The sequence below is a fragment of the Notamacropus eugenii genome, chromosome 1 (genome assembly GCF_028372415.1).
Source record: "Notamacropus eugenii isolate mMacEug1 chromosome 1, mMacEug1.pri_v2, whole genome shotgun sequence".
In the NCBI taxonomy this organism is placed as follows: domain Eukaryota; kingdom Metazoa; phylum Chordata; class Mammalia; order Diprotodontia; family Macropodidae; genus Notamacropus; species Notamacropus eugenii.
Window position 1 is genome coordinate 422,287,799 of NC_092872.1, and position 18,671 is coordinate 422,306,469.

The following is an 18,671-nucleotide window of genomic DNA, read 5'->3' on the forward strand; positions in this document are numbered from 1 at the left end:
GAGGAAGGCATATCATTTTGTGAACTGCTCCCGAAATGGAAAAAGAATTACTCAGGGTACCCAGGAACTTAATTCCTTATTTCTTCATGCATCCTTCTCTCCATTGAATGTCCCCTATATCAGACAGCACAAAAGGACTCAGGGTTACTTTGGAATGTTCTAGGATTAACTTCATGCCAGCTTCTGTTCTGTGTACCCTAGTCAAAGAAAGCAGAATTGTAGATCCAGAAGTTGAAGAGACACTTTATCTTATACATGAGGAAACTGAGGTCCAGAGAGTTGAATTTACCTGCCAAATGTCACATAGGTAATGTCAAGAGAGATTTGAACTCAGGTGTCATGAACTCAGGGGGTCAGTGTTCTTTTCATTGTACCACACTGACTTCTTTCACATTATTTCTCTACATATTCCTTATAATGCCTTGGTTTGTACAGAATTTGAGGACAGCGCTACATTTCCTCCTCACAGGATTTCCTCCAAGCCCAGTTTCATTGGAGATAGCAATGGTCCAATGTGGTCTTTGAGCCACAGAAAGTTGTCTTTCTGATCTGCTGCACCTTGCAAACATATAGTGATCACTGCTCATATTCCTATAATGCATTTATCATGATAATCTAGCAAGGTAGGTAGTATGAACATTTTCATCCCCATTTTTCAGATTAGGACAGTGAAGCTCAGTAACGGAAGGTGACTTTCCTAAGAACATACAACGAGAAAGTTTTACATTGGGAATTCAAAGCCAATTGTCCTGACACCAGGTCTAGTGCTTTTATTCTCTACCCTGCTACCATTCACTCTACTACACTGAACTATCTCAGAAACTATAGATTAAAGGATGAGGAGGTATCAATGCTACCTTTCCTTTCACCTAAAACATCATCATCATAATCATTTAATAATACACAGCTGCAAAACACTCTACATATATCATTTCATCTAATTTTCATAACCCTATGAGATTGATGTTATTATCATTCCCATTTTCCACATGAGAAAAGTGAGAATTTTAGTGATTAAGAGACTTGCCAGAAGTCACACAGCTAGCAAATGTCTGAAGTCAAACACTAATCCAGAACTCTATCTACTCTGCAAACTAGCTTCCTTATTACTCTAAATAGCTGGAAAGTAATAGGGGTCCATATTAGTCTTAGATTCCAATGGAGTTATTAAGAGAAGGGAGGGGCATTGACATTTTGGAGGATAAGCATTGCTTTGACTCCTACCTTCTCCACATTCCATAGTTCCTGGAGCTGTTCCACTTGAATCCATCCAAGGAGGGCCTTTTGAGGAGAAGATCTATGTCCAGTGGAAACCTCCCAATGAGACCAATGGCCTGATCACACTCTATGAGGTAAGACATGCCCAGGCAGTAAAGAGCCCCTTGAAGGAATTTTTCCATGGGGGTGTCTTAGCACTGGCTTTCCAGGCATCATGTGATGGACACTACTTTGAGAATCCGGACAGTATGTGTTCCAAAGAATCAATGTGTCATCCTGAAAACATCCTTGTGACTGAGGATGAACAGAGCTCTGAAGGACATGACAGGCGGAGAGTTTGGGTTAGTCAGAAATACTCTCAAGTTTCCCTTTGACTGCCCAAGACACCCGTCAGGAGACTGGGGGGAGCTCCCTCACTCCTAGGATGGCCTTGCTGCCCTTAGGTCAGTCCTGAACTGCCTCAGCCAATAAAGGGGGCGGGAGGAGAGGGCATCTTGTGTGGCTGAGGGGAAGGTTGTGAAATCTAAACATGTGTCAAGGGATGTCTCAAAAACCACATTTTAATAAATGAAATTAAACAAATTAGATTTTTACAATTAGCTTCCAATGCTTATTCCCTCAGAAAATTGCCAGGATTATAATTGTTCTCTCCTGCAATGAAAGAGCTTATCTCAGTACAGACAGAGAGAAATGGCAAATTGGAAATGAGAGGAGATTCTCCGACTCTGCAGTCCTACCATCGTTCCACAATAAGAGGCCTGAATCAGAGTGGTAGAAGTGTCAGAGAAGAGAAGGGGGCCTATGTGAAAGATTTTACAAAAATAAAAAGCTAAATGGCTTGGCAATGTATTGGATGACTAGGTGGGGGTGGGGGTTCGTAGTGAGGCAGAAGGAGAAGTTGAGTGCAGTGTCTTATTTGCAAGCTTGGGTAACTGGAAGAATACTGGTATACTTAAAAGTAGTACAAGAGCAGAGAGGTTGAAGGAGAAGATAATGAGTTCTGTTTTGAAGAGGGAGAAGAGAATGATATTCTCAAAGGCTGCAGAGAGGTCAAGAAGAATGAAGATTTCTTTAAAGACCATTAGACTTGACAATTGGCAATTTAGATCATTGGCAACTTTGGAGAGAGCAATTTCAGTTGAACAATGAGGTGGGAAGCTGGACAGCAGAGTTTCGAAGAGAGTGAGAGGAAAAGGGAGTGGAGGCATCAGTTATAAATCAGTCTTCCCAAGTCTAGCCATAAAATAGGGGAGAAATATAAGACAGTATCTAGTGAGCATGGATAGAACAAGTGGGAAATTTTTGAGGGTTGGGGAAATATGGGCATGCTTGTAGGAATTAGGGCAGCAAACAAACAGAAGAGACAATGAAAGAGTAGGGATGACAAAGAAGGCAATCTACTGGAGAAAACAGGTTGGAATGGGATAAGTTGGAGGAGTGAAGGAAATGGTGACAGAAAGCATCTAAGGGAAGTGAGATGAGGAAGAGAGGAGAAGAGGAAACTCTCACCCAACTCTGGTTTGTTTGGTTTTTTTTTTCTCAGTGAAACGTAAGGCTGAAAGGGTGGGGAGAAAAAGGAATCATGTGAGATTTGAGTGAAGATCAAAAGGTTTGAAAAAGCCAAAAAGTGGAATAGTAAGTCAATGAGGGAATATAAAAGGATTACCTTGCTACAGTCAAGGTGCAATTGAGACTATTTAAATTAAATTCAGTAAAATGTTAATTAAGTGCCTATGATGGCAAATGCTGAGGAAGATACAAAAATTAATACGAAATGTCCCCGGTCCTCAAGAAGCTTATAATATGTGATATAGGATATCACAACAATTATAGTAAGATAGATACACAAAATAATTACAGCACAAGCCAAAATAGACTATGGTAAGTACATGAAAAAAGGAACAAACAAAACACTGTAAGACATCCATGGAAGGAAAATTCATTTCCAGCTGTTGGGGGGAGAGGTGATAGAAGACTTCATGCTCCTACGGAGAAGTGACATTTAAATAGGACATAGAATTATGGAGTGGTAGGGTTTCAACAAGCAGAAATGGGAAGGCAAGGAAGGGAGGACATTCCAGACATGAGTAATGGTGAAAATAATGGCATGAAGGTAGGAGAGCCTGTTTCCGTGAAACAGTGAGCAGTCCAGGCTGAATAGAGCACAAGATGAGTTCAAGAACATGGTGTGAGAACAGTCTTGTTCCTAGCCGAGGATGAGCTAGCACTCATTTGTTAAAACTTGACTCTTACCTGGGTAGAAAATTTTTTGCATATGAGAGAGAAACTTGCAAAGGAGCTGGTGTTAGAAGTCTTTCATTTTCAAACCAAGCATGAGGTCTGCCAATATCCCAAGCACAGATTGTCAGCATCTGAAAGGTGCAGTGGGATTAATGCAGCAACTTCACACATCTGGGAGCTTGATATTCCAAAGAGGCTTCTGTTACAAGTGAGTTTGTCTTGGTCGCTTCAGTTTAGCCCCTAGAGAATGTCTGTCCATTAGGAACCTGATGTCACATATGTTATGATTCAGGTTCTGGTTTGAACTCAGTTTCCCTGAGGTAGCAGCATAGAACTGGCAGTTTCAGTGAACTAAAATATGGTGATCTTGGGAGCACAGTAAATAGCTCACTAGACCTGGAGTTGGGAAAACCAGAGTTCAAATCCTAGCCCTGTAATTTCCCTGATATAGGGATATTTTTGTATGAGGCAACTCGCTCTACCAATGCTGGCCAGCACCATGTTTGCAACTTATATTTCTAGAGTTGCCTGAGCACTAAGAGATTTAGTCACCTGCTCAAGGTTACCCAACCATTGTGTCAGAGGAAGGGCTTGAACCCAGATTTTCCTGGTTTTGAAGGCAGTCTCTATTATACTACGTTGTCCCTCATGCATTATGAGAAGGAAAGTTAACTGGATGTGTGTTACCTGTACCTAGTGATTTACCTTAGCAGACATGATATTGCCAGAAAGAATTGAAACAGAATTGCTAAAAACAATAAAGGCTTGTGCAAGAAACTAAGGATCTTGAGAACACAGGTGTTGTTTTTATCACTGCTGCTGATTAAAAGCAAAGGCTTCAGAAGACAAAGACAGACATGGGAAGTGAACAGTCATTTTAGAAGTTGGTTTCTGAGAAGAGGATTTAGACTTTTGGATCACATCATAAAATATATAACAATGACATACTCCTGGCCAGAGATGGAGTGCACCTACCAAGAGCTGGTAAGAGTGTGTTTGCTTGTAGTCTAGCCAAATCTCATCAAAAGAGCCTTTTAACTAAAAAGGAAAGAGAAGGAAGAAAACTGTCACTGCATCAAGCTACACTCTGTAAACAGTCGCAATAGTATAGAAAGAATAGCAGGAGAGACACCTGGAAATACCCAAGCAGCAAAACCAAAGAAAAGAGGCAGAAATTTAAAAAAAGACCAGTGAACAGCCTTAGAGATATTCACAAAAATGCATAAAAGCTAGGTAACAAACAAGGTGAATGAAAGATCCTAAAGAAGGAAGATAACTTTGATCTTATACATAACACTGAGGCCTGGTAAGATGAGACTCATAACTGGAATATGGTGCTAGAAGACCATCTACCTTATTCAGGAGAATCAGGATAGATAAAAATGGGATGTATAGTTGCATCATGAAGAAGATATATCAGTGTGAAGAAATCCAAGAACTTGGGCAAGAGAACATGGTGAAGAAGATAAATGGAGCAAAAACAGAAGCCATATTGTATCTGTAATATACTAGAGACCACTGGGGGCAGCTTGGTGAATAGACCACCAGTCTAGAGTCAGGAAGACCTGAGTTCAAATATGCCCTCAGAAACTTAGTAGTTGTGTGACCATGAGCAAGCCACTTAAACCTGTTTGCCTCAGTTTCTCCATCTGTGAAATGAGCTGGAGAAAGAAAAAGGCAAACCACTCCAGTATTTCTACCAAGAAAACCCCAAATGGGGTCAGACATGACTGAGAAACAGCTGAATAGCAATAATGTGAAATTCTTCTGGTCAAAATGGAGAGATATTGGTCAGATGGCAGTGCATTAAGGTAGATTTGGAAGTGGTTTATTATATGTACCCAAAGAATAGTCATCATGGTTTGACTCATCCTCGAAAGAAAGTGTGTGTGGAGGGCCTCCAGGATCTAAGCTTATTACTTAAGGCCTTCATAAAAGAGTTGCCTAATTAATAGATGATGCGCTTTTCAGGTATTCAGATAACCTATATATAAGTCAAGTCAAGATACAATTATTAATCAATTATTATGTTCCTGGAGAGGAATGAAGAAGTGAACATGTCTAGCTTAAACTTTTCCTTCAAACAGAAGATCCAGCAGGAACTGACCAGTTAGAGAAGGAGGCTGTAGGAATCTTCCAGGGTGAAAAGGCTGCTAGGACATAGTAGAAAAAGAGCTCCAGATAGTCAAGAATGGCACCCAGAGAGGAAATAAGAAGAGGATAAATAATACATTTTATGAAAGAATTCTCAAAGTTTTTGAAAGGATGGGCCACAAGACTGAATATAATAAGATAAAATTTTATGTTATTAAATGTAAAAACTTCATCTTGGGTTCAAAAAATCCTCTTCACATGTACAATATGAGGGATACATGGCTGAAAAGCAGTTCATGTGAAAAAGATTTTTGGGTTTTGTGAACTTCATGCTAAAAAATCTGCATAAAGATGATTTTGCTAGAAGTGATGAACAGAAACTATGAGTTTATCATATTTCAAAGGACTCTGTACATCAGCAATTGATAAATGTTTTTGCTGAATTTATCTGGAAGGTACCATTGAAAGAGACCAAAGATAAGTAAGTAGATAAATATAGAGGCCATGTGATGAAAGAGAAAAAGTCTCTAAAGAGGCACTTATGGACAAGATGGACAGATTTTGGCTAGATGATAGTATAGTTAAGGTAGACTGTAGCAAAAAAACCAAAAATTATTAATGGATCAACAATAGCTTGAAAAGAGGTCTCTACTGGAATGCCCCAGAGACGTATCCTGAACTTTGTGCCGTTCGACATTATCATAATAACATCAGTGAAAGCGTGTGTTATGTATTTACCAAGTTTATAGATAATATAATTATGGAAGGTATAACCAATGCCTTCACCATAGACATGGGGTCCAAAAAGATCATGAGAGCCTAGATCAATGGGCCTGATAAAATAACATGGAATGTAATAAGGACAAATTTCAGATACTACACTTATTTCAAGAAAAACCAGTTGCACAAAAACAGAATGGTCGAGGTATAGTTAGACATCCATTCAAATGAAAAGTATTTGGGATTTAGCAAATTTATAAGCTCTGAATGAGTCAGGATTATAATATATGTAGTGCAGAGAAAAGAGTGCTAGAGTCAGTCAGAGATCATGGGTTGAAAGTCAAATCCTGCCACTTCACCTATGTAACCTTGGGCACTCAATTAACTTTCCTCACAATCTCAGTTTCCTTTCTGAAAATTGAGGGGCTTGAACTAGATGACTTTGTAGATCACTACCATACCTAAATGTATGACTGGGATCATAAATGGTATCAGAAAACAAAAAGCTAATTCAATCTTGGGTTGTATTAGCAGGGGCATATTATCCTGAAACAAAGGAAGAGGCAGTTCTGTTCTCTGATGCTTTGGTCTGATCCTGTCTAGAGAATTGTGTTCAGTGCTAGGTGCCACATTTTAGGAAGAACACTGATATACTTGAGTGAGGACAGAGGAACAGAGTGACCAGGATCATGAGAAGATCATAGGAATCTATGCCTACTTAACCTCTGCTACTACAGGCACATCTATGGAGAGGACCAGAAATTGGACCCTAGGAAGATGAACTAAAGAAATAGGATATTTAATCTTGATTAGAGAAGATTTAGAGGAAGTCAAGTACTTGCAAGGTCAACTTGGGAATTAGAAATTTGACTTGGTCTACTTTACTCCGAAGGGTAAAAAACTAACAGTCATGAGTGCAGTTAACTTTCAGCTCAGTGTAAAGATAAACTTCCTATCAATTAAAGCTTTCTAAAAGTGGAAGAGGGTGCTCAGGGAGATGGTGTCTGTCAGGAGCTGAAGGTGTTATGTGTTCAAAAGAAGAAGATGTGAAAAAGGGTGTTGGAATGGGGAAGTGATTGTCAAAAGGAGTAGATGGGGTCTGCTATTTTCTAAGCTTCTCTAATAGCCTTTACAGAGTTGTCTCAGGGCTGGTATCTGGTTATGGAGCTGGAGAGAGTGACTTGAGGAGGCGTAGGGGCTGCGAATGACATACATCCCATGTTCGGAGAACAAGTGATAAGCCTAACTAGAGGATTCTTATAGAGGAGTAGCATGGCCTAAGATTACAGAGGTAGGCTGGAGCCAGACTTTGGAGGAACTTGGATGATAGTGACCTGTTGTGGTCACTTGAATCACTGACTTGGCATCGAGACGGAGTAGCAATTCACTGTGTATATGAGAGAGAAGCAGAGTAAACATGATCCAGGGAAAATTTAGGGATGTTTTATTAAGGGAGCTTGAAAAGAGTGAGAAAAGAGAGGAGAGAATTAATCCTGTATGAGGATGATTTTTCCAAGTGTGTGTAGGACTGGGTAGATAAACCTTATTAGTTCTGAAGATGAAGCTGGCAAGCCGTGGGATGAGTCCTGATCTGAGGACCATTGATGTAGAGCAGAAAGTATCCAGAGAGGCCAGTTAGTTCAACCCCCTTATTTTATAAATAAGAAAGTAGATACCCAGAAACTTACCTGATCAAAGTCACGTAAGTGGTATCTGGGGCAGGGTTTAAATCCAGCTCTGACTCCAGGGCCAGGTTTCTTTTTTCTTTGCCACATCGCTGCTGTCAAGTAATTGTTTACAATGAGGTTACATGAAGGTTGCCCTGAGATTTGAACTTAGCTGTATTCAGAGTCCAGAATACCATTATACCATGGAGGGAATTGAAAGAGGCAAGATGGGGTAGTAGAAAGATCCTGGATTTGTAGTCAGAGAATCTGAGTTGGAACTTTGATCTTTGTGATTTGGGGCAAGTGACTTAATCTCTCTGGGCTTCATTTTCATTTGGTGGCTAAGTGGTATAGTTAATAAAGTGCTTGACCTTGATTCAGCAAGACCTAAGTTTAAATTCAGCCTCAGATGCTTGATATTTATGGGACCCTGGGCAAGTCACTTAACTTCTGCTTGCCTCAGTTGCCTCATCTATAAAATGGAAATAATAATAGCACCTCTGAGGGTTGTTGTGAAGATAAAATGAGATACTTTTAAAGTGCTTTGCAAAACTTAAAGTTCTTTCTAAATACAAATTATTATTTTCATTGGTAAGATAAGGGGATTTAACTAGAAGGTCTCTAATGTCTTGTCCATCTTTCTGTCCTAAGATCCTATAAGTTCAGGCTGTGTATAAGACAGCTGGGTGCTAGAAACTCCCTCCCTAGATGCAAAGTCAGAATTGGTACTAGAAAATGTAGTTTTCTGAGTTTGAAGGAGGAAACACAGGGTGGTCCAGGGCATAGGACTAATACCAGTTTTGTGACAATAGCTTTCTTATTTGAGTGGTCTTTCAGCAGTGGCCAGAGGACCACCTCTCAGGAATACTGAAGATGGGTTTTCTTGCTCAGGAGTAGAGGGTTCAAGATAGGCAATCTCGAGGCTCTCTTCTAACTCAGAGATTCTGTGGAATGAAGTAGAATGAAATGGGTAAAATTGTTTATAAGTCAATAGGGGCCCAAGTCCCCTGGAAGAGCTCCCTGACAGCTGCACAGCTTTTTGCCAGCATAATTGTACCCTGGTATAATAGCATGGACCTGATTCAGGGGTGCAGATGGCAACAGGAGAGGGGTGACCGGGTAAGGCCGAACACAGAATCAAAGCAAAGCAAATATTAAAAACTGGGATCAGTAGCCAATGCTTTATGTCTAGTGTGTTGAGGTAAAATAGCACATAGCCAAGGAAGAAAAGAAAGCCAAGATATACAGTAGTCTCAAGAAAGATGTAAGGAGTAAACAGGATCATACCAAAGGGGATATTTTTTCTTAGAGAGGAGTCAGTCAGTCAACATGCAGTTATTAAGCATTTACTATGTTCCAGGCTTTGTACTAATCATTGGAGATACAAATAAAGGACTGCGCCCCCAAAAGAAAAAAAAATCAGTTCTTATTCTCAAGTAACAAACATTCTAATGGTAAATGACATGTAAATGACTTGGTACATATGAGGTATTTACAGCGTACGTAGAAGGTAATATGAAAGGAGAGGCAGCTAGGTAGCTCAGTGAATAGAGAGCTAATCCTGGAGTCAGGAAGACCTGAGTTCAAATCCAGCCTCAGACACATACTAATTGTGTGACCCTGGGCAAGTCACTTAACCTTTGTTGCTTAATCCACTGGAGAAGGAAGTATCCTAGTATCTTTGCTAAGATGCCCGATGGAGAGTATGGTTCACGGGGTCATAAAGAGTCAGACACAACTAAATGAGTGAACAACACAGCAAAATTTTGAAGGAGAAAGCATTTGTAGCTTGGAGGCTGGGGATCAGGGATGCCATCCTGAAGAAGGTAGGAGATGAATCGAGTCTTGAAGAAACCCAGGGAAACTGAGAGGTAGAGATGAAAAAGAAGAGTATTTCAGGCATGGGGGAGCAACCCATGAAAAGGAGACTTAAGAAAAGACAAGGGAGATATCCTTGTTTTCAAATAGTTAAAAGGCTATTATGGGGGAAAACCATGGGTAACAGAAGGCAGATCTGGGGCCCCTAGTTTAAGGAAGATTTTTTTTTTTTTTTTTGCAGTGAGAGCTGTCCAGCAATAGAATGGGCTGCCTCAGAAGTCACAGAGCTCTCTCATCTCTGGACATTCTCAAACAGAGCCAGCTAAGCCCTTATTGGTTATGATTAGGGGAGATTTACACTCCAGGTAAGGCTGGAGTCAGGTGATCTCTGAGGTCTCTTTCAATTCTGAGATCCTCAGATTTTTTTTTTTATAAAGAAAAAATTCCATCAGGGTCTGCAAATACAGGCAGCACCTGTAACATAGGATGGAGCACACATCCTTATTTTAGGAAAGGGAAGAAACAAAAAGCCATTTACTCACTCCTCCAAAAGTTTGTCTTTGAACATAAATCTCTAGTGAAGACATTCAATTTTTGTTGACCAAAAAAACAGCCACTGGATGAATGGTAGGCTTGATATTTTTTATAAAAATTATCCTATTAATTCCTTGCATGTAAATACTCTGAAAATTATAATGTGCTTTCTAAATACAAGGTAATAATAATAATAAATAGCCTTATATTTATATCAAAATGTATATAATTTTAAAAGCATTTTCTCATATATAATTTCATTTGGTCATCACACAGCCCTATGAGATTGACAATCAATTAGTAATTATTAGAGTGCCTACTATGTGCCAGGCTAGGGATATAAAGACAAAACCAAAGAAGCTTTCATTTAAATAGAGAAGACTACTCATCACAAAATATATGTACATATATATGTATATATATATATACATATATGTGTGTGTGTGTGTATACTAATTAGAAAGTGATTGGGGTGGGGGAGGAGCAGAGCAGTAAGAGTTGGGAACAGGGAATTGAGGAAGGCTTCATGAAGTAGGTGTTACCTGAGTTGTTGAAGGGAGCTGGACCTTCCAAGAGGTAGGGGTGAGAAGGAAATGCATTCTTGGCATGGGCACCAGTCTGAGAAAAGGTAGAGAGGAGAGAAACCAAATGTTGTGCACTAGGAACAGCAAGTGTGCTCATTTAGGAGCAACAAAGGGGATATGCAGGAAAGCCATGTGTAATAAGCTTGGACAGGAAGACAGGAGTCAGATTGTGAAGGATTTAGCAGCAGAGAATTATAGGTTATTAAAGCTGGGAGGTATCATTAGGATAATCTATTCCAACATGCTCATTATGCAGATGTATAAACCAAAGACCAGAGACGGGATTATTACTCCCATTTTATGGATTAAAGATGAGGACAACACATGTTTACATGGTGTCATTTGATGATCTCTAGAAATGGCCTCTCACATCTAGTTAAGCCTAAAATACCACTAAGTGTGTAAAGATATACATGGATATATACACATGTATATATGTACACACATATATGCACATATGTGTATATATACAAATAATATATATGGGTATATATAATGTGAATATATGTATATGTGTGTAAATAATATATACTATATATTATACATCAATATATTCATACATATACATATACACGTGTGTGTGTATACATATTCATGCATATATATATATATATATATGCATGAATATGTATACATTCCAAACACCTAGCAGCAAAAGCAATGCCCAAAGAGATACACAGGAGAGACATTTTACCAGCTTTGTAACTTTGCTGCCTATTCTAAAAACAACCCAGGAATGAAATAATATTGACATTATTAGGAATATCAAATCACCATAAAGTAAAGTACGTGCTAATGTAGTGGAATGAGCCTGTCCCAGAGTGCCTAGCATGCCCTGTTTTATTGCTACTTGTGTTCAAGATGGGTTCAAATTGATTCTCTCCCCCAGTGTTCCTTGTCAATTATCATGGGCTGACAGGCATATACTTCACAATCTGACAATGTGAGACCCTCTAGGGAGAGGATCTAAGGAGTACTAGTCAGTACAAACACAATATGGGGCAGATGTGACTCAACAGCAGTTCATGTAAAAGAGAAGCCTCAGTAAACTCTCTCTGAGTCAACAGCATCCCAGGGCAACCAGAAAAACTAAGGTAAAAGAGGGAGAGAAAGAGACAGAGAAACAGAGATAGGCAGAGACAGAGAAACAAGAGACAGAGAGATAAGTAGAGAATTCCCTCCATTTTAATTTGTCATAGATATATTCCATACATACAATACGCCAATATTTTGCTCATACAATATCACCAAAAGAATAATGATGCTAAAAATGAAGAATGAATGAATAAACGAAAATGTAATCCACTTTATGAAGTGATTACTTTAGAAGTTGAGATTAGCCTTTTGTCTCCATGCCTCCAAAGGACTAAACTCACACCAGATCAGAGAATTTATAGGAAGGCATATTTTAGTTCAATAGAAAGAAGACATTCCTATCAATTATAGGATTTTAGTATTTATTTTTATATACTTTATCATTTTCTATTTTTCAAATAACAAGTATTTTTATTAATCTGTCCCTCTTACTACTCCCTCTTCTTATTATCAAATGAGATAATGTTTGTAAAGCACTTAGCAGAGTGCCTGGCACATAGTAGTACTTAATCAATGCCCATTTCCTTTCTTTCATTGAAGAAATTTTTAAAAAACTGTCCCTTAATCCCTGGCTATAGAGTTCAGTCTAAGAACATAGGAATTAGAGCTTAAAAAAGGACCTGGAGAAAAAATTGATCCAACCCCTCCCTCATTTTTCAGAGAAGAAAACTGAGGCCAAGAAGGAGGCAGAGACTTGGCTAAATCACACAGCTAGTCAGTAGCAGAACTGGGATGTGGACCCATTTCCATTCTGTTCATCTCTGGAATAGATTATTCCAAAGAGTAGTGAGCTCCCTACCATTAGAAATGCCCAAGCAGGGAATGTTTGAGGCCCCGTAAGGGATATTGAAAGGAAATTTCTTGCAGGAATTGGAAGGTTAGATGAGTAGGTAGATCTTCATCAATACCGGGACACTGTGACTTCATTCCCTTTGTGGTCTCCACTGGTTTTGATTTAAATTCTATAATTGTGTACCTGTTATGCCCAAGGTGCTGATGACCAATGGAATGAATGTTCTTGTAAATGCACCTAGATGGTGTGATGGATAGAGTGCTGGGCCTGGAGTCAGGAAGGCCTGAATTCAAATCAGAATTTAGACACTTCTTAACTATGTGATCTTGGACAAGTCACTTAATCACTGTCTGCCTCAGTTTCTCCATTTGTAAAATTGGAGATAAGAATAGCACCTGCCTCCCAGGGTTGTTAAAAGGATAGAATTTGTAAAATGCTTATCATAGTATCTGGCACGTAGTAGGTAATTCTTCTTCCATTTCCCCCTCCTCCTTTTCCATTTGTATTTCTGGCTAGATGAAAGATACTTGGCCCCAAGAGTCATTGGGATAAACTAAAATCATATTTTTTGCAAGATTTTACAAAACCTAAAATTCAACTTGGCTGAAATGCCCCTTGTGATACTCAAGCTAGAAAAGAGGTTTGTATACATGTTATTAAGGTTGTGGTGTTTTCCCTTCTCTCATTTAGGGACACCTGCAGAACTCTAGCTCACCATGAAATGGAGACCATCAAAATTACAGATGGTACTTCAGAGCCTGATTAGGGTCAATATGGGAAGCCAACCACAAATCAGTTGTCTAAAACTGGCATAATCGTTTGGCGACAAGCACTTAACGGGTCATGAAAAACAATAATCAATGTATGTTTCGATGCAATTAGTTGTTCTGCTTCTCTGTTCCTCAGTCTCCTGGCTCAGGGTGCAGGAATTCAGCCAGCAGAATTTACCTAAGGAACTGGGTTAACAGGGAGTAAGCATATTTAAAATTCAGGCATATGAATGTACCCAGTGAGCTTTTCTGTTTAGCAGTCAGAATCGCTAAGTTCCTAATTACACCGTATAAATGTGAACAGCTTAAACAGAATGAGAAGACTCTAATGAGCTGGGGAATGGGTGCCTTGATCATGCTGGAGAGTTGATTGACATTTCTCCTGCAAGCTATTCTCAGAGCCTGGCATTCGGTGTTAAATAAAACACAGCCACATCTGAAATAAAGCTCAGGCTACCTAGTTCCTGCTCGCAAGATGTATTTTAAAAATACAATGGATTTGAAACTTGTCAATGTTTTCCTGGATGCAGATGGTTGGGTTCAGACTGGGAAAATGCACAGACCTCAAGAGTCAGGATGCAATCCTAGTATGCTCCAAGTGGGACAGGAACACTTGCTTTGAGGAGAATGGAGGACTGCAGCATTGGAAATGAGGGTGGTAAAACGTTAAAACATTAATGAAGAGAGAATAGGAAAGAACTATCTACTCGGATGAAGAATCAAAAAAATAAAATGCAAATTAGCGCATGACTCAGCCTTTCAAGAAATGAGAAGGAAGGAAAAACTATGGTTTAGACTGGGTAAATTGGGCATATTTTACTTCTATCGATTAACATGGAATCCATAGGAATTTGGGGTACATGGGGAACTCAGAACATGGTGACTTTCTTTGTAATTTATTTATATACTTTGTTTTAAAACAACACATACTCTGTGGTTATCACTCAAATGCTATTCCAAAATTCATTACCTCTCCAGAAGAAGAAAAAAGTTAGATTAGAGATTGAGAAAAAGGAAGGACATGATTTTCTAACCTTGATAATGCAGTACTAGCACCAACGGTTTGCTTTGTCCAGTGTTCTGTTGTTTCTTCCTCTTGACTTCATTTCCATTGCAGTAGCCATCGTGATGATTGTTCTTTAGCCTCTGTTTTCTTCATTTTGTATTCCAGTATTGGGGTCAATCAATCAACTGAAGCATTTATTCAGTATCTACTATGCTATGCCTACTAGTCTCTGTGTTCCATGCTGGGATTACGGAGTGGCAAATCGTCCCTGACTTCATGAGGTTTACATTCTAATGGGAGGCAGGCAGCAAGCACATATACATATAGATAAAGATATAGGTATAGATATAAGTATAACTATACATATAGATATAGGTATAGATATATTACACCTACAAGGCAGTAGCAATGATGGGAATCAGATGAGGCTTCATGAACAAGCTGGTGCTTAAGCTGAGTCTTAAAGGAAATATGAGGTTCCAAAAGGCAGTTATGAAAAGAGGGTGCCGTCCAACTATGGGAGGCAGGCAGGGAAAAGACACAAAATGGGAGACGAAGTGTTTACCTGTAAACAATATCAACAAAACCAGTTTGGCTGAACCTTCGAGTGAATGAAGGGGACTTGGGGATTATAAGACTGTAAGGTAAGATGGGATCATATTGTGAAGAGCTTTAAATGCTAAACAGAGGCATTTATGTTTGATCCTAGGGGGATTCACTAGGTTTTACTAAGTAAGGGAACAGGACATGGTCAGATAAATATGGTTGGATTTTACTCAAGGAATCCCACTTTGCCAAGTGTGTGGAAGATGGAGTGGGCTGAGACTTGAGGCAGGGAGACCAGATAGGAGACTCTTGTCTTGTGCTTCTCTGAATTCTTCCTGTTTGTTGTTCCTTACGGCATAGCAATATTCCATTATCTTATTGACTTCATGTACATTCTTGAACAGTCTAACAGTAAGAGGAATGGAATCTAAGAATAAATAGTGACTCCATGTGGTTAAAAAAAAAAGATTTAGGGATTGAAAAGGAATGAGCAAAGCCATGGCAAAACTCATAGAGTAATAAATATAATACATGGTTTGGAGTCAGGGAAATTTGGGTTCACATATAGTGTTTGATGCTTATGGACTGAATGTTTATGACTTGGATTCAAATCCTCCCTCTGATAGTAAATTATCCACCTTCCCTGGGCCTGGAGCTCCTCATCTGTAAAATCAGGGGGTAAACTAAATGATCTTTTTCCCTAGGTATATGATCCTAAGATCCAGAGGATCCTGAAGAATTGTATATGGCCTTAACACCCAGCCAGTCCCAAACCTTGAGGACAGCTATTATTCCTTTGTAGCTTGCCCCAACAGTGGCTGGCTCAATATTTGTCCAAAAAATAATGATATTAATGGGGTAGATCAATTTTATGAAATGAATAGGCAAGAAATTTCATAGCCATGTTGTGAAATAATAATATAAATTGTAAATAAATACATTTGATGTCTAAAGGTGAAAAAGAAATTCTTTGTAACTCTTAAAGTTCCGTATCAATGTGAACTGCTGTAATCACCATCATCATTAAAATAACACTATAAAAATTTGTTTTCTTGTGGCATCTTAATTTGTGCTGTCAAAATCCTTTGCATGTATAATCTCAACAATCTTCAAACTATTCCTCTTAAGTAAATGTAAGCTGCATAGCCATTTGTGTATATGTAATAGCAATGTAGTGGATTTGAGTCAGGCTTTGTTGCTACATTAAAACGACCCTTTTCTTCCATTGATGATATCCCCTTGATAACATATGAGTTCCTTCCTGGTCTTGAGTCCTTGTTGCCCCTTTGACAACATATTGATGATGGTTGATTAGTGACTGATGATTAATGACTGATGCACTGCTAGTTCATAAACCTTGGTCCTGACCCTTAAAAGGGGACACACAGGAAGAGGCACAAAGCCTAGAGAGCTGTCAAGAAATGACCTAGAAATAGGGACTGTATGCAAACATGGACTTGGTTTTCTGAAAGAAACCTGACATATCAGCTGAGCCTTTCCAAGGAGCCATGAGGCTCCCCAAGAGAAGAGAAACCAGGACCAATGGAGGCAGAAAGAGAACAGTGATTTCCTAGGCCATGTTGGGATTGGTTGGCACTCAAGCTGGAATTAGTGAAATGACATTAGTAAAATGGCAGATGAGCTTCTGCACCAAGCTGAGGAATTCTCAGGTAGGAGCTGAGAAGCAATGTGGGACAGGGCTACAGCGTAGAAATTTAAGTAAAAATAGTTCTTATTCTTGACTGGCTCTGTGAGTTATGTGGACTCTTTAAATCCAGAGAGTGATTGACTACCAGTTCTTAGTTTTTTTCTTTTCTTTTTTTATTTTAAGCAATGGAGTGGTTGGGGGTTTTACTATAAATCTGGAGATGTGTGTGGATCAAAACACAGTGCCTGTCACTTAGCACCATATAAATATTAGTCATTAGTATTGTTATTATTATTAATATGATTATGTCTCTGGAGAAAACAGAGGCCCACTGGAGAAGGAAAGGGAATTATCTTTATTACATATGCAGACATAAGAAAATCATTTGCTTTTGTGTCAGGTTAAATGAAACCTGGCTAATACTTGGCTTCATATTAGCCTGAGACCCTGTTTCCTTTTTTAGGGCTGAGATTTAGATAGGAGACAAGCTCCAGAGTTCTCAGGGAAAACCTGGATGGCAGCATAAGCCAAATAAAGGGTGATTATTGAGAAGTCCTAGAATTAACCCACCAGTCCATGAGGCCCAGAACTGAGGTTCAGGGTACTTGTACATCCCCCCACAAAGGGAAGAGCACTCAGAATGCTAGAGGCCAGCAATCTCTCACCTCCCTGGGGGTGAATACTGCGAGTAGATACTCCTTGTAAGAGGGAAGAACTCAAGCTTGATAAAACATTGACTTTTATACCAACTGGAGAAGCATAGTCTATATACCTCACCAAACCAGTTAAGGGCAAAGTTTGCTTTTGTGTCTTTATGTCAAGACTCTGTCCCTTTCTCCTCCTCAGTTCTAATTCTAGCTTAGTGTAGAACCTACTCTACTTGGTCCAAGAACAAAACACTTGCCCTGGAAACTGGAAGACCCGAGTTCAAAGGGGCCTCAGACATTTACTGATGGTGCATCCCCGGACAAGTCACTTTACTGTTAGCCTCAGTTCCCTCATCTATAAAGCAGGTATTATAATAGCACATGCCTCACAGGGTTTTTGTGAGGATCAAATGAGGTAATAATTGTAAAGCATTAGCATAGTGCCTTGCACATACTAACTGCTATATGAATGTCAGCTCTCACCATCATCATTATTAACATGATTCAGGAACCTGTTTAGGTAGGTCCAGAAACTTCTCAGCCTTCCTACTGCTCTTAGTTCACATTCTTGCAACTCGCAGGCTGGCTTAGGGACCCCTTTCCTCTTTGTAGCTGCCTTTATTTGCTGCCAGCCTTGAGACATGGTTCCTACTCTCATGGAGGGCTTCCTAATTCCATACAGGAGCTTTACAGAGGCATAGACCACCCTCCAGGGAGCCAGATTCCTATTTCTATATTATCCCTCTACTCTCTGTAATTCTCTCCAGTATCTAGCCCTGCTCTGTTTTTGTCTGTGTCTCTCTCCCTGCCTCCTTTCCTTTATAGGGCAAACTCAGTTGTAGGAATTAGGACAAAGCAATAGAATCAGTCCTGGAGTTGAAAAAGGTCTTAGAGACCATCAAGTCAAATCTTCTCATTTTGTATTTATTTTAAAAAAGAAGTGTTAAGAAACTTAACCAACTTTATACAATCCTTAAGCAGCAGAATTGGGAGTTGATAACAGACCCTCTGACCCCAGAGCTTATGTTTTTCTTATGATGGCAATGCCTCCTTCAGAAATGAACCTTCATCAGTGTGTTTGGATGAGGCAGTCAGAACAAGGCAAGCAATATACCCCTCACCAAGCAGACAGTATCAATGCCAGAATAATGGTCCATTTCCTGAGGAGAAGGTTGGAATAGAGCCTCAGGATGACATCTGAACACATTCCCACACAGCAGCAGCAACAAATTGTAAAAGTCCTGCATAATGTGGCTTGCTCACAGTAAAAAAAAAAAAAAAAAAAACAAA

General features: G+C 39.4%; 1 protein-coding gene across 5 annotated transcripts in view; it reads left to right on the top strand.

Moving 5' to 3' along the window:
- Positions 1–18,671, top strand: part of PTPRT (protein tyrosine phosphatase receptor type T) — a 1,308,680-nt gene that overhangs the window by 958,672 nt on the left and 331,337 nt on the right. For all 5 annotated transcript variants that reach the window (XM_072631465.1, XM_072631466.1, XM_072631467.1 and 2 more), the window contains one exon: positions 1,243–1,352. In XM_072631465.1, the coding sequence (XP_072487566.1) occupies positions 1,243–1,352 (110 nt within the window). The remainder of the gene's footprint in view (positions 1–1,242; positions 1,353–18,671) is intronic.